Here is a 23,937-nt window from a genome sequence, read left to right on the forward strand (position 1 = left end):
ACAGTGGTCGCAGCAGCAGCAGCACCAAAGGAGAGCGTCTGAGCGCCAAAATGAGGTCACTTCCTGGTTCAAATGAACCTTATGAAGCCAGCAGTCCAAAAGAACTGGGTGAGGAAACCATATTTTTCTCTGCAGTTAATGATATAACACCTACCTAACTATCTTATGTCTTTGAACTTCATGTGTTGTGCAAGACATACGTGCCTGTTTTAGAAAAATATGAGTAAATATATAACCACACAGATGGTTTATGGACATCTTAGTTCAGTTTCATTTCATTTAGTGCTGGAACATCATCTACATGGATGGCTGAAATTCTGATAATTTAGCCATCCACATTATGAGTCGCAGTGAGCTGTAGTGTGAATGTTAGATTGGAAAAGATCGAAAAGCACTCAGGCATAGAAAAAAGTGCTTGTGTGAATGGGTGACTGAATTCTATAAAGGTCTTTGAATGGTCCAGTAAAGTAGAAAAGAGCTGTATTCGTGTATCTATTTAGAGTTCAAGCCCATGTTGAAACACATTCTGAGGTTTAGATGATCATAAAGATATTATCAAAGGTTTTTCTTTGTCTGCAGCACACAGCGGATAGTCCTCTGCAGATAAACTGCATGGGTTGTCATTAAGTATTGGGCCGCACCTCTAATCTTTGAATTCAGGTGTTGTAAGTCCCTTTGCCTCAGATGTATAAAATCTAGCACCTGGCCGTGCAGCCTGCCTGTTCAAACATTTGTGCATGAATGAGACGTTCTAAAGCGCTCACTGTAATAGGATGCCACCATTGCAACAAGTCAGTTTAGCAACCGCAGCAACTCAGCCAAGCAGTGACACACCACGAACAGAGCAGGGTCACTGAGTATAAGGGAAAAGAACAACTTGAATAATGTATCCTTAAATGCAATTCATTGCAGCTGTTTAAAAATGGAACAGAGTAATATTTATATCAGTGTTTTTAAAATATGAACCTGTGCAGACTTAAATGTTGAAAGTTATCTTAACTCATCTATTTAGAATGCCAAAAAATGCAGTGAAATTGTCTGTGCACACGATCTCACTCTGCAGCGCTCCTTGAGAAAAACACACACAGAAAAAGAACGGCATTGGTAGAAAGGATGTACAATGTTGACATTATGTCTCTATCGGGATACAGCGTCCCAAACTATTTCATCACAAGCTGTTCCTCCTGTGTGTAGATGCGTCTTACGTGGACCCACTGGGGCCTCAGATGGACAGACCAAAGACGGGAGTCAAGAAGCGTGTGGAGGATGACGACTTTGCAGATGAAGAGCTAGGAGACGACCTGCTGCCAGAGTAGCTGCATTAGCACAAGGCTATCTCTGTTTGTAAGTCAAGCTTCACCACAGGACGTTTTAAACTCACGTTCAGCAGATGTTTATTTACATCTGTTGGTAATCCATGATGGTCCAGATGCTCTTTCACACTGAACATCTTTACCTGACATCTCAGTCCTTCGTCAAATGAAAATGTATCCATTTCTAAATGTCCGTGTGGGAAATGAATGCCTCTGTACGTGATAGGAATGCTGGTTACATGACAGTGTGAGACACCTCAGACAGCTTTGTTCTGGCTCTTAAGTCCAGCACACGGGGTTTCAAAGAAAAGGACATACTATTCCATACCATACTATTACCCTGTATCTTTGAGCTCATTGCTAAAAATTGGAAAACATTTCACCGTTCTGATGCTTTTAAAGGCAAAGGTTTGTGATTCATCTGTTCCAGATTCTGTTTCATGTTCTGCATTTTGTAATTATTCTATTGTATTTATTATTTTTTTATTTCTTCATCTTTATGTCTTTTATTGTATCATTAAAAGAGAAACTATTTCATTAAGGAAATAATGTTGAGTCTGAGTATCAATGTGACAGTTTGTTAAAACTTTAAAACAAAGTGCATGGGTAAAACTAGAGCTGACATTAGCAGCGTTGTTACGTAGCTATTTGCATGTTATCTAAAGCAGGAATGTCAAACTTATTTTATACTGTGGACCACATGCAGCCCACATTGATCTTAAGTGGGCCGGACCAGTGGAACTCCCCTTTTTGTCAGTGTAAAGAAGTTTAACGACACTTTTAATCCCCGATTACAAGAAAAAGAAGTTCAGTTCCAGCAGTCTGTCTCAGTCTTTCCACACGGTAAACAAAAGCTGCTGTAGTAAATAAAAGAACAGTCATGCTGACAGACTGTTTGGGCTTAAACTGTAAGAAATGTGTAAAATTACAGAAGAAAAAAATCAGCTCCTTGGACAGGCTTTCCTGTAATTATAAACTAAACTCGCGGGAAATGTTCTTTTATTGTGACAAAAACAGAAATCTCAGTTTACAGTCAATAATGAAAAAACTTATGAAAACACATATAAAAGTCCAGAAATGTAAGCTCTCCGTCACATTTACTAAAGCAGTGGGCCGGACTGGAGTCTTTGCTGCCTCCCCCGGGCCTTATGTTTGACACCTCTGGTCTAAGGGATGGAGATGGTGCAAAGCCAGGATCCACATCCAACAGGCTGGACTTCCCACTCGCATCAGGATCTCCTCTAATAAACGCTGGGCTCTTTTTTTTATTGGGTGCCAGGCAGGACTTTTTTTTCTGCCAGTGCTTCAGTGTAACTGAGCCTCTCTCTGGCTGCTGCATCAGACCGCCTCAGCGCACACGTCGCAGGAGAAATGAGAACCAGACACTCCTCTGTGGTGTCTTCTCGTCATGGACACAAAGCAGCAGGTGTGACACTCACAAACTGTTAGAAAATTTCAAATTATTTGGCAATTATTCCTCCTGGCGACGCCGTGGATGTGTAGTGCCAAAAAACAAAAAATGTCTGCAGTTTTCCTGGTGGCGCGCCTGTTCCTCGCCTTCAGCGCCAGGATCGTGGAACGTGTGCGTGCCGCTGGCTTTCCAGCACTTCCAACTATTTGCTGGATTTTAACAGAGGAAAGTAACCCGTGAACGATCAAATCTGTTTTTACGAACAAACGTCACTTGTTCTCAGACACATTACTTAAGAACGCAAAGGAAACGTTCGTTTTTCGGTGGATGCGCACTTGGGCACAGCAACATCCTGAGAAGAAACGCGGAGATGCCCCACAGAGTCCACGTTCTGCTACTACTGCTGCTGTCGCTGTGTCGGCCGGCAGCAGCGACCCGGGTCAGAAACAAGACCGTCAGGACGCGGTCCTGCCTGGACATGCCGGAGGAGAAGTTGGAGGAGATTTTTGGACGGCTCTCGGTGGGAGTAATGAGCGCTTTCCATCACGCTCTGCAGCTGGAGCCGCAGGACAAACTTAACCTCACCTGCCCCACCACTGCACGGGTCCCGACCGACGGCAAGACCCGCCTCCCGGTCAACCTGCTCAGCATCTCCCCCTGGGCCTACAGGTGAGAGCAAGAGGGACACTTATCCGGTGCCAGTAACGCATTTACGTTTCATATCTGCTGGACACCGCTATGCTTAAAATAGCGACAAGGCGGCGATAAAAACATTTATTGGGATGTATTATGATTTAGAAACAACTGGAAGAAAGAAACCCGTGCGTGCTCACATATTTTATATTTAAATAACAGAACAGACTTTGTCAGCCGTGGATTCACGGTATAATTAAATTAGATATTTTAAGATTCTTCATTTGTCACATACATAATTACACGAGTACAACACGCAGTGAAATGAAATGTTTCCCGAAACGTGTCCTGAAAGGCGTTGCGCTTTCACAGTACCTACATCATGACGGCTACCGGCAACTTTCTGATTGCCTTTAATGCTAAACAAATACACGAAATACACTTTTTGAACAGACTTTGACATAAAGCAGAAAACATCAAAACAGGCTGAAGTACTATGTTAATCTCATGTAAGCGACAGAAACGCAGCAGCTCAGCTAAACAATGCACACGGTTTCCTAGGTTTAATTCAACCTTTTAAGTTCTACCCACATTTCTGGATATATCAGATTTTGTCCTTTTAGAAAAACTAGGTTTATTAAAGAAAAACATGTAACAGCTGATGATTGTTGAGTGTATTTTCTGGTGTGCATGGGCTCTCTCCGGGTACTCCGACTTCCTCCCACAGTCTAAAAATGGGTTAGGTTAATTGGTGAGATGTGAATAGTGACCAATCCAGTCTCTTTCACCATGACAGCTGTGATAGTAAATGGATCAAGTCAACGGTAACATTTTCTTAAATATCTGAGCCAGACTGCTTTATTAATACCATCTGCAAAGAAGAGAGACAATGATCTCTTCTGCCAAAGCATTACCACCTCCTTTGGCAAAATGACAGCTGCTCTATGAAACACTTTGCGTAGCAGTTGAGCCTTTCAGTTCTTGTTTGGAGCATTTATTTGTTCCCGCAGAAGGCTTCTAGCTCTGGGAAATTCTTGGGCCATCTTCCACGCTCTGCTCTGGGACGAATGCTGGCCAAACCTTCTGCTTCTAGACCCTCGGGAAGCGTAAACTGTGTTGTTATCCTGTTACAGCAGTCATTCTGTAAACGTCTTACAGGCATTTAGTGCATTTAGTTCCGTTTGTCCCTTTGTCTCCAGATTTTCCTCCAAGATTCCTTTTTTAGTTATTGTGTCCAAAGTTCTGTTAGTTCTTCAGCCTACAAAACATGCTGCTGATTGTTCAGGATTTATTTACAAACTTGTGTTGAACTTAAGAACTAAGTGTTCCCTGAAGGTTATATTTGTGCAGGTATAGCCACCCAAATTTTCTTGAAGTACACTATTGTAGTCTATTTGCTTTTCTAGTAAGGCCTCCTGCCCTTTAACATCTGGGGCTCCATCCAATATCCAATATATTAGGAAAAGGGATGGATGGCATCAGTAGAAGTTCTCTGAGAGCTCAGATTTTGTCACAAGAAATTTTGCATGGTTCTTTTTTTTTCCAGGGAAATGTACAAAACAAAAATATCTTGTTTATATATACAGTTCATGTACCAAGCTGTTTCTGCCAGTGCATTGAACATCATTAAATACATTTTCAGGATCTCATACGACCCAAAGAGATATCCCCGCTACATCCCCGAGGCCTACTGCCTGTGCAAGGGCTGCCTGATCGGACCGCACGGCGAGGAGAGCAGTCAGTATCGCAGTACCCTGGTCTACGCTCCCTCCGTCATCCTGAGGAGAACAGGCTCCTGCGTCGGCGGCCGCCACTCTTACACGGAGATCTACGTCTCCATAGCCGTGGGATGCACCTGTGTGCCGCTGCTGGAGAAGAGGCCGAAGAAGAGCAACCAGAGCCTGCAGAGGAGAGAGCCTAAAGCCAGGAAGCTCTTTACTCCAAGAAAGGAAGCTTGACGGAAGCAGCACTGCTGCTGCAGAGAAGTTTTCTTTTGTTTGTTTTTTACAGCTGATTCGCTCGTGCTAGAACATTATGTCTGAAACGGAAGCCCCTGGAAATGTCACTTAAAAAGATAAGTTTAGTACAGAGCTTCAGCAGACAGATCGACCGACACAAGACAAACCTTTGAGTTCGAACTGGAGTTCAGAATTAAAACGCAACCATCTGTGTATCGGACAAACGCACTCAGATTTCCAACAAACTGAATGAAACTTTGACAAATACTACACCATAAAAACTGAAGGTCTGCTTCTGGCAAAAGTACAGAGGCACATGTTTTATTTAGCAACTCTCATACCAAGTAACGCAGATAGTTTTGCCTCTGCATGACAAGCTGTAGTAAAAAAAAATGGGAGGTAGTTGTTATTTAGGTGATCCAGACCTTTCAAAACAAAAGCAAACAACAACAGAGGGCCTCACTTCTGAATGAGCTGATCAATGCTGCCACCTGCTGCTGTACAACATCTGCAACTTTCTCAGGTGATCAGAGCAACAAGCCCACGCTTCATGTTACTCAGACACTTTAATAACAGCAAACATCAAATATTTGCGACTGTTACCTCACTTATCTGGGTAACTGTACAAACATACAACACTTGTATGTTTCCCAGTAGAGCCCAATTGTTTAACAGCTGAGCTTTCTGAGCGGTTAGAAAATAAACGTTCTTTAGAAAAATTAAAAGTTGTTCCTGCTGCCTCTTTAATACTAAACAGCTGATGTACTCGTCACCCTTCTGGGTGTTTGCTGAACGGGGTGATGTATTCCCGTGAACTCTTTTCTTCTACTCGCTCATTTTGCCACCACAGAGCTGACCTGACCAAAAGTCTTTCATGATTTAGATTAAATAACTAACAGTAATCTGCTCTGAATTGGTATCAAAACCTGAGATGGACTAGACTTTCAGATTTATTACTTAAAAGCTACTCGAGCAGTGTAGCATTTAAAAACAGTGATTAACCCAACTTTCAGTCTCTTGTATGAATAAACCATGAAAAACACTGAAGCTTACATGAACCATAATGCCTCTTATCATCTTTTTGTTCAACCTTTGGTCTTGAAATAAAGTCCATGTCTTCAAAAGTTCCCGCAACCAGTCTGAATCACAAACTTACAGTCATCAAACCAAAGCCCAGACATCAGGACGGCGAGACACTGGGATTATTTTTTTCCATTCTCGGTGTATTCGTGAAGAGAACGCTGATCTTCATGTGAGATGGTTCACATGTCGCCCCTCCCCCATGAGCTCGGAACGAAGCGTCGATCTGATGGACGCCCGGCTCCTCAGCAGGACAGCAGGCGGGACGGGTAGTTGACAAAACAGCGGAACTCATTGGACAGGTTCCTGTTGTGTTTGGGCAAAAAGCTGCACATTTTTACATCCAGGAGATCTTTTGCCAGATTCTCCATGATGGCTCCTGTTGTTGAGAAACACCCCAAACACCACATGTTAAAAACACACCAAAAAAACCTGTTTAATACTAAATTTCACATCTAATCTAGTTTTTTTTTAGCAGCTTGTGCCGCTCGTTCATTGTGACATCAAAGAAGCTAGCATTTATTCTTGACTCATACAGACAGACTGTGTTGTTAGACGATGATCAGAGGCTTCTCTCTGTGAGGAAACTACTTATGTGCCATCATCAGAGCTTGTTTGGGTCTCACCTGTGCACAGCAGCACTTTGCCTTTGCTCAGGTATTTGATGGTTTGGGTCACTTTGCTCAGACACTCCTCGGACAGGTAAGGCGGGTCAGCGAGGACAATGTCGAAGCTGTGAGGAGACACGCTGTCCGGAAGAGACAGCGGCTTGTTGTAGTCGTAGAACACAAAGTCCTCTCCGTAGGAGGCGAAGCGGCGGTCGTACTCCAACACCACGGCAGACACCCGATCTGAACCGTCCACCACACCCTGCTTCAGCTTCTGGTACACGCTGGGCGCGCTCAGGCATGCTATCCTGAGAGGAAAGGAGGCACAAAGCACAAAGTGCTCGCCAATCAGCAAAACCAAACGTCGATTCTACATGGTCACAGAACTCAAGCGTATTTTTTTTTCCTGTTTCACTAAATCAAAAACAGCTAATGACATCCGGGCAGCGTGTTCATGTGGGTGTGCGAGGTTTTACCTTCCTCCCTCTCCAGCCTCTCGTACCGCCTCCTCGGCTAACTGTGTTGCTGTCTCGTCGCTGTACCAGAACTGACTCATCCGCTGGTGGACATGCACAGACAGACATCTGTTACCGACATTCACGTTTCATTAACTCCGTCACATTACTGCGATTTACTGACAATGAGCTGAATTAAACCCTCCAAATAAAAAGGTCTGTTTCACTCTTTCGTGCAAATCTGGTTTAGAATTGGTCATCCTTGTGATTATTAATGGTTTGTCTTGTTTTAATAGTTGAACTTCTTAAAAATAAACACAAAACACCGTAAACTCACCCAGTCCTCCTCCACGGCTCCCACAGCAAACTGGTCTGTGGGTGCAGCGCTGTGATCCGTAACAACCTTCGTTTCCTTGTAAAACTCCTGCAGGGCGGCCAGAGTGTGAGCTGACAGAGTGGGAACATCGTCATCGCTGTCGCTCATGGCTGAAGGAGCAGGACAATGCAGATTATTTGTCAGCGTATGTTTCAGGAATCTCTGAGCAGCCAAAGCTGAGCAGACCGCTGTAAACACTCAGTTTCAAACACTTTTTCTATTGAATATTTGAAAGGTCATAGAGGGGGGATATCTCAGGTATCTACTGGTTCTGTAAGCAAGGAAATCTCACCCACCCACTATTCAGACCCTCTGTTTAAAAGGGGTATTAGCTGTTTGCTCATAGGGTTGTAATCAAACAAAGACAAATGTGGCTTTAATCTAAATAACATTCACTCCAGAGAAAGGCTATTTCAGCATCTCACTGTGTCTACAATCTCTAATGACCACCTCATAGGAGCTGACTCCGGACTACTAACCTTCTTGATCTGAGTGCAGCATTTGATATTATATCCCATAACACCCTTCTGGACAGACTAGCTTCTACTGGAATCACTGACAAACCTTTAAACTGGTTTGAATCCTATCTCTCTGGCCACACTCAAAAATGTCCCGTCCATTTTCAGTTATTAACAATGTTCCTCATGGATCTCTCCTGGGCCCTCTGCTATTTATCCTCCTCTACTTCCTCTTGGTCATATCTTCCATAAAGTTAACATTAGTTTCCATTGTTATGCTGACACCTGTCTACCAAACCTAGCAGCACTCATGTGCCCAGGGCCATCTGTGTTTGCCTCTAGGAAGTCAAATCCTCATTCTCCAACAGCACTCTGCAATTTTATCAAACTAACCAGTGTTAAAACTGCACTTTGTCTAAAAATGTAACAATTTTTCCTCAGTTTCTGCCTCACTACAGGTCAAGAGTCTGGGTGTTGTTCTTTTTTCTTTTTTCTTTTTTTGTGTCCCGTTTGGATCTTTAGCCATCAGAATTGTTGTCTTAAGGCCAAGAAAGATGCCAAGCGGATTTATTTTACCAAGTGGATCATCATGGCCTTGCCATATTGGTCCACTTGATTGACCTTTATTATAATTATGTATTTATTTTACATACTACAAACGGGACAGACATGACTGGGGGATAGGACAGGGAGAGAGAATGAAAGAAAGAGAGGGAGAGAAAGAAATACAGAGGGGAGAAGAGACGGTGAGAAGGGGGGGAGAAAGAAAAAAAAAAAAAAAGAAAAAAAAAAGAAAAACAAAACACCTGGGTCACCTGTATGGAGAAAAAAAACAGAAGAGAAAGCAAACAACAAAGAGCAACATAATAAAAAAACCCAGCACCATCACAATAAACTAGCTTGCAGTAGATATCAGTAGATACTAAATAATAAACGATATTGTGCAGCACGCAAGATAGACAGCGCACAATGTGCTTTGAGGCAGCAGCCAAGAAAGCTGTAGTCCGCGTCTGTGAACACCCGTCTGTACACCTGTGTGGATCAGCATGCTTGTATTCCAAAGGTTTCTCCATGTAACGATCTGCTAGGGAGTGTGGGGAGCCACAGCCCCGTCCACCAGGGCATGAAGCAGGTATGGAGGAGATCCAGGCCCCAGATATCACAGAGGCCCCAGAGTACAAGGACCCGAGGAGGACCACCAAAGGGGGGGGAACCGTGCCACCCTCCTGGGAAGAGCTGAGTAGAGCCCCAAAGGAGAGGTCACCCCGCAGCTATGGAGCAGAGGGGGTTGCAGTGGCGTGCCCGCGGGCTCTGCCGGCAGCCAGCTGTGCCAGAGAGGACCGAGCTTCAGGCCCAGAGGCCAGAGGCCTGAGGGCATCACACCCCCCGGAAGGAGCCCAGCCGGGCCACAGGCGCCTGGCCCCACCAATCGGCCACCAGGAGTGAGCCGGTACATACATGAGCGCCCAGCCCGAGTCGACAAGGACCACCAACACACCAACGTCTGAGGGCATCAGCCACCGGCAGGGAGTGTGGTGAGGGGAGATAGGCCTCCGTACTTTAGAGGGCCTGAGATGTACCCAGAGAGGTTGAGTCTAAGACCCAACCTGACATATAGACACAGACGAACAGGCACACGTGGACACAAACGTGCATTCCCACCCCATATACACAACCAAATACTCGGCACTCACCCAACGTGTAGACAGACACAAATAGACACTGCACAGACAGTCGCACTCCCCAAACTGGGTGTTGTTCTTAACAGCACACTTTCGTTTCAAGCACACATCAGTGACGTCACACTTTGTAACATTCATCGCCTCCATTCATCTCTCACACCTAACAGTACTGCCATACTGATTACTGTAACTCTATTCTTTTTGGTCTTCCTCTCAAGCCCCACTCCCAACCTGTCATGGCAGATGCCGCTCCCCCAGCCTAGTTCTGCTGGAGGCTTCTTCCTGTTAAAAGGGAGTTTTTCCTTCCCACAGTCGCCAAATGCTTACTCAAAGGAGGTCATCTGATTGTTGTGGTTTTCTCTGTATTGTTGTGGGATCTTTACCATATAATATAAAGTCAGTTAAGGTGACTGTTGCTGTGGTTGTTGGCTCTTTATAAATAAAACTTAATTTAATTAAATTGAAGCCCATTAAACTTCAACTGGTCCAGAACTCCCTCCATTATTTACGTCACACTCCTTCAGCAGCTCCACTGACTTAAATACTGTAGTAATATCTTTAAGGCTGTAGGCAGCATGAACTTTTGCATGCCCACACACACATCTGCACTTATAGATCTCCTACCATTGGGTCTAGAGCCTCAGCAACTCCTTCCCACCAGACATCCGTAACAATTTCACATTCTGTCTCAGTCTGACTGCTTTCCACCTGTTACATTGTGATTTTACATTTACCCTTACATTGTAAGCTTGTTTTGACTCGATAGACACATTTTGGTTCATCCTTATTTTTTTTCACCTTATGTGTAAGGTGATGCCCCTCCTTTCCTGTCCCTTGATGCAAAACTTTGGAGAACATTTCTTTTTCTTTAGGGTTAGTGTCCTCACAACGAGGGAAAAGCGGCATTTCAAGGCCGAATTAAAAGATCACGTGACAGAAACGGACCCGTGGGTCAAAATTAACATCGCCGGTTAAAGGTCCACGAGACGAGTCTGTCGACCCTGTTCATATACTGACCCAAAAGAAACATACCTGATCAGTAGCTGCTTCCAGTCTGCACTTCTCTGTTGTCAACACGTGAGTAGTCGCAGAATAATGACGCAATCACTAACGTAGCTACAGCTTCAGTGCAGCTGGAAAGAAATCCAAATCGAGTCGATTAATCAGTCCACAGATTTACGAGAAATTGTGTATTTTATCATAAAAACAATTATTTTTTAATTTAACTATTTATTTATTTTTTTAAAGAATCCACTTGGTTTATTGTTTCTCTTCTCTTACATTTTATGAATTCATTAATTGAAGCTCCACCGAGTCCCACCTGACTGAAAGCCACAGCTCGGTGCTGTGACAGATCAAATGTTGGTTTAATGATCTGAGAAACCAGCTGACTTAAACTGTAGAAAAACGCATTTGTATGTTTTGTAGCAATCGGCAGCTGTTAATGGTTTAGTGGATGCGGTGAGAAGGATGTGTGTGGGTAAATATGTGGATGTACATGACTGTGTGTGTGTGTGTGTGTTTAAGGTACTACAAAGACTATACTGATAAACAACAAAGAACCTTCCTCCTCAGTCCCAGCTAAATTGGCTCTATTTATTTATTTAAAATACATAACTGTGCAAAAGCCCTGAGCAACTCTCCACTTCTTTATGTTTCTCTGGGAAAATGGGAAATAGGTGCAGTGATTTATTGAAATATCTGGACACATAGAAAGAAATACATTTGCAGTCTTCATCACAGCCTGAACTCTTAGCCAAGCTCTCTTGTAATTTCTTTAAGTAGTCTTCAGGAATCGTTCTCCAGGCTTCTTTGAGGACATTGGAAGCTCTTCTTTGCATGTTGGCTGTCTTTTGTTCTATGTTAAGATGATCCCACACGGCTTCACTATTGTCACTACTGGCTAAAATGCAGCCCCAGAACATGAAAGAGCCTCGGGCATGTTTTACAGATGCTTGTAGATATTGTTATACCTATCTTTTGACCTCCTCCATAAGTACTGATGACAATGTTAAACACAACAAATTTGCGATCTTGATCGGACCCATTGTCGCTGCTTTTTAGTCCAGTTCTTGTGTAATTTGTCATGCTTCAGTAGCCAGATGAGCTGAAGATGCACTGATCCACATGAAACTCTCAGGTCAGGACTTTTATATACCGTTTTTCTCCTGTAGCTGGGCTTCGTTTTTCAGTCTCGGCACTTCTTTGGTCATCCACTTTTTCAGTTTCCTAATTTTTTTAAGGACACTCTGCATGCCATGTTGAAACGTGGCAAGTGTTTTTGGGAATCTACTTATTGCTGGAAGAGTACTTTTATGTCCATTGGACGGTACTCTCACGCTACGATATATTGGAAGGTAAAAAAATAAATAAAAAAAATCTCAAGAATACTGCCTTAGGGATAAATATAAAGTAATTAGAATTGGTCCCAGGACAGAACCCTGTGGAACTTCATCATTCAGTGCAAATGTTGTTCTGTGTTTTTGTTTTAAATTTAAACAGAACATAATAAGCAGAACACTTTTTAATTTGTTATCACACAATTTGTCCAGCAGAATGACTTCCACGCCATTGTTTATGATCTTCTGAGCTGTCTGCAGCACCTGTAGCAGAGCAGCATCACAGCAGATGGTGGTGTGTAGTCCTGGGTCGTCTTTACAGTAAGCTGGAAACAATCCATGAGCTCTCTTCGCAGGTTAATGGAGTTGCTGGGTATGTACACACACATCTACAAGACCCCAAATATTCTCAATTTTGAATATTCCTAAATTTTGAACCCCCATCAAACATTTACCCCTGAAATTCTCTACTGGTTGGTTCCAGCTATAATAAAATGTGAAGCTCACTACAAACCACAACATTTATAGTGTAACAATTCAAAATAAGCTGTAAATATAGAAAGATTTCTACTTTCTACTCTGTTTCTGAAATAAAACCTTTTGAGGTTGTAAGCACTTCCATACTCTTGCTAAAGCTAAAACCACCCATTAACTGATTCCCAGGATCCAGAAAGAGATGCTTTCTCGACAACATTAATACTAACTCAGTCGGATACGTATTTGTAAAGACCAATTTAGTCTTTTCTTACATTTGTAAAGAATCCTTCCAAAGATTCCTGGATCCAGATCACTTCTGGATTGGGCGATCCTCCACTTCTGATCATTTCCTTTAATGAAAATCTTTCCATAATCTTTTAAAGGTTCACAAAAAACAAAGACTGATCAGGATGTCTTGAAACGTATCTGCCTTCACAGTCTGCAGACTCAAAGGTCTGCTGTAGAACAATCGACAAATCAACAGTTTACTACAGCCAGCGCACATGTCAAAGAAAGTACAGAAGCCAGGACGTTTTATACAATACGTTTATGTACACTTTACACTTCATTAACAAAACAGCCATCTACAATAACAGGGATAGGACTGTGAACGAGGAGGGTTCTGTCTCCAACATAATGCTTCAGCAAGTGGCTCTGATCCTTTTTATTTGGTTTGTTATTGCTGTCCTTCAACTCCAACAGTCTCTGTAATATCCAGTGTGTGTGTGTTGAAGAGTGATCGGGTGGAGGTGCTGCTGTAGAAAAATACTAATAAAATCATCCTGCTAAACTTTCAAGGCGCCATCTGTCTCTGGCCTTCACGTGTCCAGAGGCAAGGGGGCCACAATATAAACTAAAATCCAAATAGGAAGGGAAAAAAAACCCAACTATATCAAACAGCAAAGGTCAACAGCGAGAAAATTGCTCCCTCTTTAGCTGAATTCATACATTGTTGAACTCGTACATCTCTGCCTGCCTTTTACTGGTGTATAAAAACATTTCCGTCATCTTTAATTCCCGTAACGTACATTTCTGAAGGGTATCAGCTTGGGTATCAGCCTTGAAAACATTATATATTTATAGATATTTACACCCTTTAGTCAAACACAATCTCAATTTGGTTTTCTGACGTTCCCAACAAACAAATGTCCTCCTGTTCCGAGTGCATCAGCAGCCTCAAAGACAGCCGGCCACACCTCATGCTTTGTATGTCTTCTTAGGTTTTTGGCAGGCACAGTCCTTACTGGTTGTCATTTTTCGTATGGCATGATTCTCTCTCCTTATAACACACAGACGCACATAGAGAACAATCGGCAGAACAAAGGCACTCTGGGAAGGACTGGGGTGACGTGTGTGTGTATTTGAACTAGGGTGGGTTGGCCCCTCTAATGCCTCTAACTGCATACAAAACCTGAACAGCAACTTGTTTTGCCCTTAGTGTCGCTCTCTATGTTCCTGTGTGTGTGTGTGTGTGTGTGTGTGTGTGTGTGCGCGCTCCAGAAAGATCCAGGCACATGAGGAGGGGGAGGAGGAGCAGGAGGAGGTGGAAAGGGAGGACACCAGCAATCATCGGCTGCTGCTTGACAGTCCGTGCTCAGTTGCTTCAGTCTAACATGAACCTCTGAGTCCATCTGCTCAGCAGTTTAGTCTCCACAATTAGCTCCTCCTCCTCTTCATCGCGTCTGCTGATCGTGCTGGGCAGGCGGGTGAAACAGTAGGAAAGGGGGGGGGGGAGGAGACATCCAAGGAGGTGAAAACAGGGTAAACATTCAGGCATGAGATCAACCGGCCCCAGCTGCCAGAGAGGTCCTCCGAGGCTTTCAGCCGTCCCTTCTACCCATAGTTCTCAGGGATGAAGCAGGGGGCGTCTTTGATTGGTTGCTTTTCAGAACGACGATGATTAGAGGCCGGTTTGGTTTTCCAGTGGTTATTTCACGCAGAGCAGGCCGCCGACGTTGGCTACAAACTCCTCCAGGCTTTTGAGGAAGGCAACCTTCTGCTTGCGGTCCATGGTGGGTGGCGTGCTGCTGGCTGTCAGCTTGTTGAAGGCGTCGGCTAACCGCTGGTAGATTATGGCGTCTCTCTGAGAGGACAGCAGGGTCTCAACCAGCTCCGAGTACTCCGCCTGACATGGAAAACCAATGTAGCATCAGATTAGTGTCAAACGAAGGCAAGGGTTAAAGCAGATAGTATTATCCCTCTTTCATTATAATACATTGAAAAATTGTTTTAATTTTATAATTTATATTGTTAAAAAGAAGAAAACATACACAAGATTCAATGTTCCAGTTTACAGTGTAATCCACTGCAGCGTACACGTCATAGTCACATGTCGGTATCTCTGCTTGCAATTCTGTAAAATTTCCCAACTTTTAAATAAAGTATTCATTATTTTATAAAAATGAACACTAGTAGTTTGCAGAGGATTTAATGAGAAAAGAAGTGGAGGAGTTCAAGTATCTCAGGGTCTTGCTCACGAGTGACGGGAGAGGGGAGGAGGAGATCGACAGACGACGGACGCTGCACCGGTCCTTCGTGCTGAAGAGAGAACGGAGTGTAAAAGCGAAGCTCTCAATTTACCGGTCGATCTATGTCCCTACCCTCACCTATGGTCATGAGCTGTGGGTAGTGACCGAAAGAACAAGATCGCAGATACAAGTGGCAGAAATGAGCTTCCTCCAAAGGGTGGCTGGCCTCTCCCTTAGAGATAGGGTGAGAAGTTCAGCCATCTGGGAGGGGCTCAGAGTAGAGCCGCTGCTCCTCCATATTGAAAGTAGCCAGATGAGGTGGTTTGGGCATCTGACGAGTATGCTTTCAGGGCATGTCCCACCGGGAGGAGGCCCCGGGGCAGACCCAGGACACGCTGGAGAGGTTATATCTCTCGGCTGGCCTGGGAACCGCTTGGTGTTTCACTGGACAAGCTGGAGGTGGTGGCCGGGGAGAGGGAGGTCTGGGCTTTTCTGCTTAGGCTGCTGCCCCCGCGACACGGCCCCGGATAAACGCAATGGATGGATATTCAGAAAATAGATTTAATGAATATTAGTTGTTTACTGTCATGAAAATAACATCCAAAATGTTTTATCTTTGGGTATTAATGTCATGTGGCCTTTTAACTGCATTTGTGTATGTTTGTTTAGTTGTCACTATACGCTAAAAGTCAGTATTATAAGTATATAAATAAATACATAGTTGGAATCTGCATATCTTTCAACCACTTTATGCCCGATGTAATAGCTCTGGTTGAAAGAATAACTACTCGCACATCACAAAACTGGTCAAGTTTTTGTGCAGCTGTGTTTTTGCAAACTAGCCACTAGAGGGCTTCTTGCGTCATTTATGAAACTGTGCCTGCACGCCAGGAGCAACTCAGGTCCCAGTAAAGGGATTTTCTTACATATACAGTTGTTACGTTTAAAAATGTGCCGTCACATTTAACTGTAAGGCAGAAACAGAAAGCCAGCTTGTTTCAATCATTTGCTAAAAGCGCACAAAAAAGGAGGAAAAAAACCAAAAAGCTTTATGTCCAGTAATCAACACATTTTTGCCACTGAGTAAAAGTCTGTTAATAACGGCACAGTTGTGGGTTTCAGCCTGAAGCACTTCTGTATTTGATGAAGCCCACATTTTAAAATGCTGCTTAGAAAAGAAATTCCAATTTAGAAGCTGAACAAAAGCAGAGCCTGGGAACCTTCAAAAAGAAAGACCTTCAGCATCTTAAAAGCCTTCATTTGTTGCACAGAACAAGAGAGGGAGGGAAAAAAGATTTTCACTGAGCTGCATGCACTGTGTGTTACTCACCTGGTGCAGGCACACGAGTGTGTAGAGGGCTTCTCCTGCCGCCACGGTCATCTCTGTGTTGTGTTTTTGCAGGACCAGCATGTCAAACACCAACTGAGTGCACAGAGGACGGCGTGAGCTGGTGTGCATTTGTTTACTTATTAGTACTCCCCCCCCCCCTTTCTTCCTTTATAAAAGTTTTATTGTAATGCTGTCATGACAACATGAAGTGCGTATCGTACCTTGAGGAAATGACGGGTGGCGATAAAGAGAGGAGAGTCCTTCTCCTGGTTTTTAGCGCACTGTTCAGCCAGAGGAGACAGAGCCTCCAAACACAGCTGGCTGATTTCAGAACTCATCCTGAAACAGATGTTAAGGAGCACAAACTATTTTGACAAAATCATTTTTGCCTGTTGACAGGCTCGTCCACAGCTGCAGCAGGCAAACAGGAAAACGACTAAGTGCAAGAAAAGAACAAATCTCCCGTGGTGTGGCCTTCTGAGTATTTAGAAAGATTGTTGCCGTATTCCAGACAACATCTATGTCAACAGTTCTATGTAATTATGTAATTATGCAGGCTACATACTGAACTTAAAGGATAGAAAAAGGATCCTATTCCACTAGTATCAAACCGATATCAATACCAGCGTTGAGATCAATGCTATCGATATTTGGATCAATCCGCCCACCTCTACAGCCAATATGTGGATATTCTACAGATACTGGATATTCTCTCATAAATCCCACCATAACAATCAATACTGCTGGCACAGCAAGAGGATACGAGGTCATTCCCAGCTCCAGGGAGAACATGAGGCTCTTGAAGAGGTCTTCTGGCAGCTGTGGGATCTTTTCTGGAAAGATCTCACAGATGAAGGTGATGAGTTTGTAGTACTGGTTACACAAAGAGGGGAACTGGAAAATAACGAGAACAGGATCAGCGTGAGCTCACATATGTCACAGACATGATATTATATCAATATATAAAGAGACATCCGTGATTATGTTTTACCTTGAGCAGGTCCTGAGACATGAGCGGAAGAACTATATTGACACCATAGAGAACGACATCTGCAGCGGATACTGTTCGATTGGATGCTGGTGTTCCCTGGTCTTGATTTCGAAACACATCATCTAGAACGCACAGCCACTTGGTCAAGTTTAAACTTTAGCAACGTCTTCTTTTTAAGAGGAAAAATACGCAAAATCTATTTTTTTTAAAAACCTCACCTGTGTCGCTGAAGTCGATGAACTCTTTGGAGAGCAGGTTTGTGAGCAGCTCCATGATGAGCAGCAGGTCCTGGTACTGGTCCTCCTCGGCCGTGGCATCGCTTCGCTTCCTGCTCTGGTTGTTTTTGGAGTAGACCTGCAGCAGCGTTAGGCACGCCTCGTACAGCTTCATGGACTTGGTCTGAATCAGGAGTACACAAGTGACCACTATTACAACTGTGCTTCCATGACGATAAAAATGCTAACCTACAGCCTCCCAGTCGATGCCTCTATGGTATCAATTTGAAAACCCTAGGTGACATCTTTCTCAAGTGATTGTGTTTACAAAATCCTCAGGAAAACAGACCTCTGACCTTAGTCTTGAGGTCAGAGTCACCAAGTTTCAAAGTGATCCAAGATTTGCATTAGATGGTGTCAAATTGAAAATCCTATGTTTGGTTGCCAGTGCAGTTTTTTCCTTCTTCAGAAATATATTAAGTGAGTCTTGGACATACAGTTGGAGTTTGTTTCTATGCCAGATGGAAAACCACCAGCATTTTATACTTTAAAACCTTGTCTGCAGGTAACACAGTGGAAACGTCTCTCACCTCTCCCAGGTAACAGATCTGTTTGTGAGCCACTTCCACAAAAACCTCAATGATGAGGTTGATTGTTTCCGGTGTGTTACTGTAAACCTGGGTGACAAAAGAAAAAAAAAAAAAGGTGTTGTCAGATCAGATTCAGGTTTTAATTCAGCTCAATAGAGATTGACAGACCACGTGACTTTTGCACATTGCATGCTGGGAACTCGTGGCAAAACAATCCAAGTACCGCATCAAATGCAAGCATTTGCAGCACCGCAAACCTTCATTCTCCGGTTCCAATAAATTCTTGCTTTTTCTTTGCCCCCCAAAAAAATTATGTACAAAACGAAGGAGAACAATGCCGGTCCGTACAAAGACAGACTCAACGAAAAGTCAAAGAAAAGATACGAGGAAAAAATCAAAGGAGTGAAAGGGTCAGACCCTTACGAGCACACAGAGTGGACAAAAGACGTTAGCGTGCTGCCCAACTTTCACCACGCTCATATTTATAATTATACGGTTCTTGGAGTGAGCGCATACACTCATGAAGTTTAGTAACTTCAGGTCACTGCAACAAGCCCAGGTACAGTTTACCGACAGATGGGTGCAGGACCTTGAAATGCACCGTGTAGAAAGTAAAGACCATCGTACGTATCATAAGTTTACCAGTCTCACAAATCGTCGTCATAAATACACATTCGTTAACCGTTTATTAATAGGACCTTTGAGCTCAACGGTAATTAATTAGCAGTGGAAATAATTTCTGGTAGCATCACAGAAATGTAGCAGTGACAATAATATTGTATGCTGTAATCGTACTGGGCAATTAGTGATACAAAAAACCTGTTTTATCCTGTGAATAAAAGTATGTGTTTTTGTCAATGTACCATAATAACAGAAGCGAAACGCAATATTGTGTCAGGACAATTCACTATTTATGCACAATAAATAAAGGAGCATAGCGCGACAATTTCTGTTCAGCGCCAGACTTAATTGGTGATATACGTTACAAGCATGTTAAGAAAAATGACGTTTTAACTACTACAAAACACTGACCTTTGCCAGTGTTTTGCTTGGCGCAGACTAACATGTGAGCTGGAGTGTTCTGGGACGTTATATTTGGTATATCCAGGCCATCCGTCGGCTCTTTTTACTTCGGAAACATGGCTCGAACAATTTCTCTTCAACGACGTAATCCGATAACAACCGATCTCTTTACCCGTCGGCTTCCCGTGGCTGTCATGCGACCGGCTATTGCAGTTAATGATACAACAGCTTCTTGCCATTTTTTGCGTTTCTTTTTATCGCTGTGTAACTGATTTCAATTGAAAGCCTGCGTGCGCTAGTACCTCTTGCCACGAGTTCCCAGAATTCTTTGCGGTTTTACCCCTGAGTGACGTCACATTTTCAATCTCTATATCTACAGGGTTAGATTCTGTTACCTCCATGAGGCCAATGCAGCTGGACAGGAAGTCCATGAGGAAAGAGAAGAGCGAGGCCACGTTGTCGATCTGCGTCGCCTCTGCGATGCCACACAACGCCTCCAACGTAGCGACGATTTCCTGTTTGACAGCTTCTTCTTGGCTGATCTGAGCAAAGTTCTCTTGGTTGATGAGGTTAAGAAAACGCTGCTGGAGCGGGTGAAGCACCTGCAACGACAGGCAGAAGGTCAGATGGCGAGACAGTGCATTAGAGCTACAGAGTATTTGACTACCGGTATAATATAGAGTCACTGGCCACTTAATTAGGCACAACTGTTCAACTGTTGCTTGTTAGCAAAAAGCGCAGCAACCCATTGCACTTGCAGATACTGGCAAAATAACCTTCTTAAGTTCAACCGAGAATGGGGATGAAAGGTGGTTTATGTGACTTTGAACATGGCATGGCTGTTGGAGTCCGACGTGCTTGTTGGAGCATTTGAGAAACTGCTGACCTAGCAGGATTTTCCCAACAAAACCATCTCTGGATTTACAGAAGATGATCCACAAAAAAAGAGGAAATTCTCTGGGCACATATGCCTTGTTGATGTAATGTCAGGCTCACCAAATTTGGTGATGAGTCTCAATTTCTGCTGTGATGTTTCAGACTGGTGATGGTGTAACTGCGTGGAGGATATTCAAGACCCTCCTTGTAACCCTTTAAAGGGTTTGCCTGAACTCAATCAAACAAAGTGACTTGAACAAGTAGGATAAAAGAGAATTTTCTGTCCATGTAAACAAACATCACTACAGTAGAGATCAACCAAAGCCGTGTTTGATCAGGTGCTTCGCTCTACTTCCAAACACAGAGCGATCTGACTTCAGACAGAACAGCTGTACGGACCGACAGCTGCGACCTCACTCCTACACTCACCATAATTACTTTGGAGTCATTGTGGCTTTGCACCCCCGTTTACTACTGTCAGCTTATTAAGAAAAGGACCTCCAGGATCACGGCGAGGATCATGTTATACACATGGGAGAAAGACTAAACGCAGGAATATTATCGACTTCATCCATCTGTCCTAATCCTCATAGCTCACTGAACTCTGTGCAGCTCCTCATCTCTAAACAGGACTAAATAATTTGATTTTTTTTTTTGAAAGGATTTTTTGTGATTTTTAGAGCTGTAATGTTAAAAAGAATTGCAAAAAGCTTTGGCTTGCTAGATTTGACAGACGATGCTACAAAAAGATAAAACTGTGCAAGACGAGAGAAGTAGTTAGAGAAGCAGGCTGCAAACAAACAGATCAAACCCACTTTATACGGGAAAACAACTTAATGCGTCACAAGCACTTGAAACAATTATCCGATGCACAGAGACACACACTGACTGCTTCTTAGCAACGCCGCTCATTACCAAAATGTCACGGCCTTTTACATTTTACTCTTCTGCTAATTCTCCTGTTTCACTGTACTAAGACTTCATTTACTTTGCTCCCCCCCCCCAGTGCAACCACTACTACTAAACAATCATTAATCAGTAAATCACTTAAGTACTTCTACACGTATCAGCACACCTCAGCCCAGTACTGCTGCTTGGCATCAGAGTCCATTTGTGCAAAGCCTCCCAGGACCAGAGCCTTCATCAGAGTCCTCTGCACGGAGCTGGACAGCAAGTGGAGAGGTGGGCTGCGGCTGGCAAATTGCTTCGCCAGGTTCCACCAGCTCTCACACTGCACCACGATGTTTGCCCTGAATGGAGAGGGAGGCAACGGGTCTGTTAGAGTCTGACGATCCACTGTGACTCCTGCCCAGTGCTAACCAGAGAAAAGAATAGATTTTCTTATAAAAATCTGCATTTATCAACACAAGATGTGAAGGGAGATGTAATATTTTTGAAAAGCAAGCAAACATGCTCATGGTTAAATTATATGTGGTTATATTATGTGTAACAAATGTGTCATTGGGGAATGGGAAGGTCATCTAAACATTCAGTTTAAATACTGAACATTTATTTCTGATTACCTGAAAACATTATTTGTCTATCAAAGAGTAACATGTTCTTACCTCTCCCGCTTCTCTACCAGCGTCACCAGCAGCTCCACGGTGTCGTTGGCTAGCTCAGCCTCTGAGCTCCACACGGTCAGGTTGTTGATCACCTTTTCCAGGAGATATCCCACAATCCACTGGGCCCCCTCTGTGTCGGCACCAAACGCTGTGCTGAGGGGGATGCTGATCTGAGGAAGGGTAGAAAAGGATGAGCTGGATAGAAGACGACTGCCTGCTTTATGGCCATTATTGGAGAAAAATACCAACTGGTGCAAAAATGTGTATTACAGCGACAGTGTAGAAAAGATCTGATTGATGAAGCGATCGGTTAGCTCAGCCTTATACCTGCCCATAGAGCTTCTCGTCCACGAGCAGATACGTCTTAGCCCATCGTCTGAGGAACCACACGATGTCCTTCCCCATTTGCGGGCTCAAAAGCTCCGTCAGATTCGCTCTGGTTGCCCTGGACTCCACTTCTGACGTCCTCAACACCGCTGACAGCAACCTGAAGGCAAAGGAAGTTGGATTTAGAGCTTCACCGCCATCTTTTTTTTGTTTTGTTTTTACAAATCCTATCCGTTAACAGCACCTAGAGGTATATTTGTCACACAAAAGCACCCTACACAGGTTTCACAGGTAGTCCAGCTCCACCAGGATGGCATATCAACATCCACCATTGCCAGGAGGTTTGCTGTTTTTCCCAGCACAGTATCAAAAGCATGGGGGACATTCCAGGAGACAGGAAGTTACTCAGGAGAGCTGGACAGGGCCGTAGAAGTCCCAAGAAGGAACAGAATGAGCACTGCCAGAGCCAAAAAATTGACCTTCTGCATGACACTGTTGCAAATGTCTCTGATCAAACAATCAGAAAAAGACTTCATGAGGGTTGCCTGAGGGCCTGAAACCCTCTAATGCAGACCTTCCTAAAGTGTGGGGCCATTGCAGGGGGGGTGCGGCATGAAAAGGGAAAAAACAAAACACAACAATGCTTGGACACTGCTAGCACGGGCGCCCACACAAACGCAAAGCAGGAGATGAAGCATCGCTGAATATGTTTCCAAACCAACTTCATTCTAAGCCAAAGACTAGAAAATATGGTGAAGCATGTCTGCCCTTTGGTTTCACCTGCACAAGTGCCGAGGTAGGTCTCCCTGCAGAATTGGTCTTTCCTTTGTAGGGAGCAGCGCTGGGCTCTTCAAATCACAGACAAACAGGATCCCACATTCTTGATTTTTAGTTCACAAACACTTGTAATGACTAACTACTCCTGACATTTTGGAGATGTTAGCTCTGTATATGGTAAAGTTATAGTGGGATACAAATAATATCAGGCTGATCCTGTCACGATTTATTCCCCCGGTTCAAATCACGGACAAACAGGATCTCACAGCTGTTTATGGTTTTAAACCCATTTTGCACAGAGAGGCATTTTTTGAAAAATGTATTGATAGCAATGTTGAATATTATTACACAGGAAAAAACAACTACATGTAAAATAATCACACCGTGACGCCTCTGCCTTTGTAAACGGAGGGTCAGTAACTGCGTGTGTGTAAGCGTGTAAAAACTGAAGATAGTCAGATTAACAGTATTTTGTTTCTGCAATTCCTCTCATGTAAACAATAACGTGGCGCACAGCGTGACGTGAAAAAAGGCACATCCCTTTGACGCTGCGTGACGAACTCTGTATTCCTCGTCCACACGGAAACGCAAAAAAGGAGTTTTAAAAATCTCAGTTTTCGGTGATTTGAAACGCCGTTTCCGTGTGTACGACACAGCTGCGTTTACAAAAATACCCGTGTAGGTGCGGACGTAGCGTAAAAGAGTTAGTGGTTTATTTATTGCAGTTTACTTGTATTTGCTTAATTGTTTACTAAATGTTTGAGGTGTGAAATAAACTGCAATGGAGCAAAATATGTGTGTGTGTGGTTGGAGGATGTGTTTGTGTGTGTGTGTGTGCGTGCGCAAGGGGGGGCGCGAACATTTTTCTGTAAAACAAAGGGGGGCCCAGCGAAAAAAGTTTGGGAACCACTGCTCTAATGAGTCCATATAAGCAGACTGGCATTTGTCATTGATTACCAGAATTGGCAGGCCCACCACTGGCACG

At 43.6% G+C, this 23,937-nt stretch overlaps 4 protein-coding genes across 8 annotated transcripts in view; 2 read left to right on the plus strand and 2 right to left on the minus strand.

The window, feature by feature from the left end:
• The window catches only part of ift88 (intraflagellar transport 88 homolog), a 23,847-nt gene extending 18,715 nt beyond the window's left edge, over positions 1 to 5,132 (plus strand). For 4 of the 5 annotated variants that reach the window (XM_085249692.1, XM_085249691.1, XM_085249693.1 and 1 more), the window contains 2 exons: positions 1 to 108; positions 1,195 to 1,888. In XM_085249692.1, coding sequence (XP_085105818.1) covers positions 1 to 108; positions 1,195 to 1,316 — 230 coding nt within the window. In that variant the 3' untranslated portion in view covers positions 1,317 to 1,888. Of the gene's footprint in view, positions 109 to 1,194; positions 1,889 to 4,999 lie in introns of those variants that run through there. The other variant, XM_085249690.1, reaches the window with a different exon arrangement.
• On the plus strand, positions 2,502 to 5,651 carry il17d (interleukin 17d). Its single transcript, XM_085249698.1, has 2 exons — positions 2,502 to 3,393; positions 5,000 to 5,651. Exons 1-2 carry the CDS (start codon positions 3,095 to 3,097, stop codon positions 5,313 to 5,315), a joined length of 615 nt encoding a protein of 204 aa, XP_085105824.1. The 5' UTR covers positions 2,502 to 3,094; the 3' UTR covers positions 5,316 to 5,651.
• eef1akmt1 (EEF1A lysine methyltransferase 1) lies at positions 3,755 to 11,139 on the minus strand. Its single transcript, XM_085249699.1, has 5 exons — positions 11,007 to 11,139; positions 7,796 to 7,944; positions 7,480 to 7,562; positions 7,022 to 7,311; positions 3,755 to 6,774 (listed from the first exon to the last, which is right to left on the minus strand). Exons 2-5 carry the CDS (start codon positions 7,940 to 7,942, stop codon positions 6,641 to 6,643), a joined length of 654 nt encoding a protein of 217 aa, XP_085105825.1. The 5' UTR covers positions 7,943 to 7,944; positions 11,007 to 11,139; the 3' UTR covers positions 3,755 to 6,640.
• A 2,183-nt stretch (positions 11,140 to 13,322) lies between these two features.
• xpo4 (exportin 4) overlaps positions 13,323 to 23,937 on the minus strand; it is a 64,243-nt gene continuing 53,628 nt past the window's right edge. Inside the window, exons 14-24 of the mRNA XM_085248332.1 lie at positions 22,176 to 22,335; positions 21,849 to 22,018; positions 21,359 to 21,533; positions 19,803 to 20,009; positions 18,385 to 18,471; positions 17,798 to 17,978; positions 17,580 to 17,701; positions 17,352 to 17,482; positions 16,810 to 16,927; positions 16,589 to 16,681; positions 13,323 to 14,915 (exon numbers count right to left, since the gene is read on the minus strand). Coding sequence (XP_085104458.1) covers positions 14,718 to 14,915; positions 16,589 to 16,681; positions 16,810 to 16,927; positions 17,352 to 17,482; positions 17,580 to 17,701; positions 17,798 to 17,978; positions 18,385 to 18,471; positions 19,803 to 20,009; positions 21,359 to 21,533; positions 21,849 to 22,018; positions 22,176 to 22,335 — 1,642 coding nt within the window. The 3' untranslated portion in view covers positions 13,323 to 14,717. The remainder of the gene's footprint in view (positions 14,916 to 16,588; positions 16,682 to 16,809; positions 16,928 to 17,351; positions 17,483 to 17,579; positions 17,702 to 17,797; positions 17,979 to 18,384; positions 18,472 to 19,802; positions 20,010 to 21,358; positions 21,534 to 21,848; positions 22,019 to 22,175; positions 22,336 to 23,937) is intronic.

The sequence above is a fragment of the Mchenga conophoros genome, linkage group LG16 (genome assembly GCF_057382185.1).
Source record: "Mchenga conophoros isolate Kocher_MC1m ecotype Shallow Benthic linkage group LG16, M_conophoros_male_GT1.1, whole genome shotgun sequence".
Classification (NCBI taxonomy): domain Eukaryota; kingdom Metazoa; phylum Chordata; class Actinopteri; order Cichliformes; family Cichlidae; genus Mchenga; species Mchenga conophoros.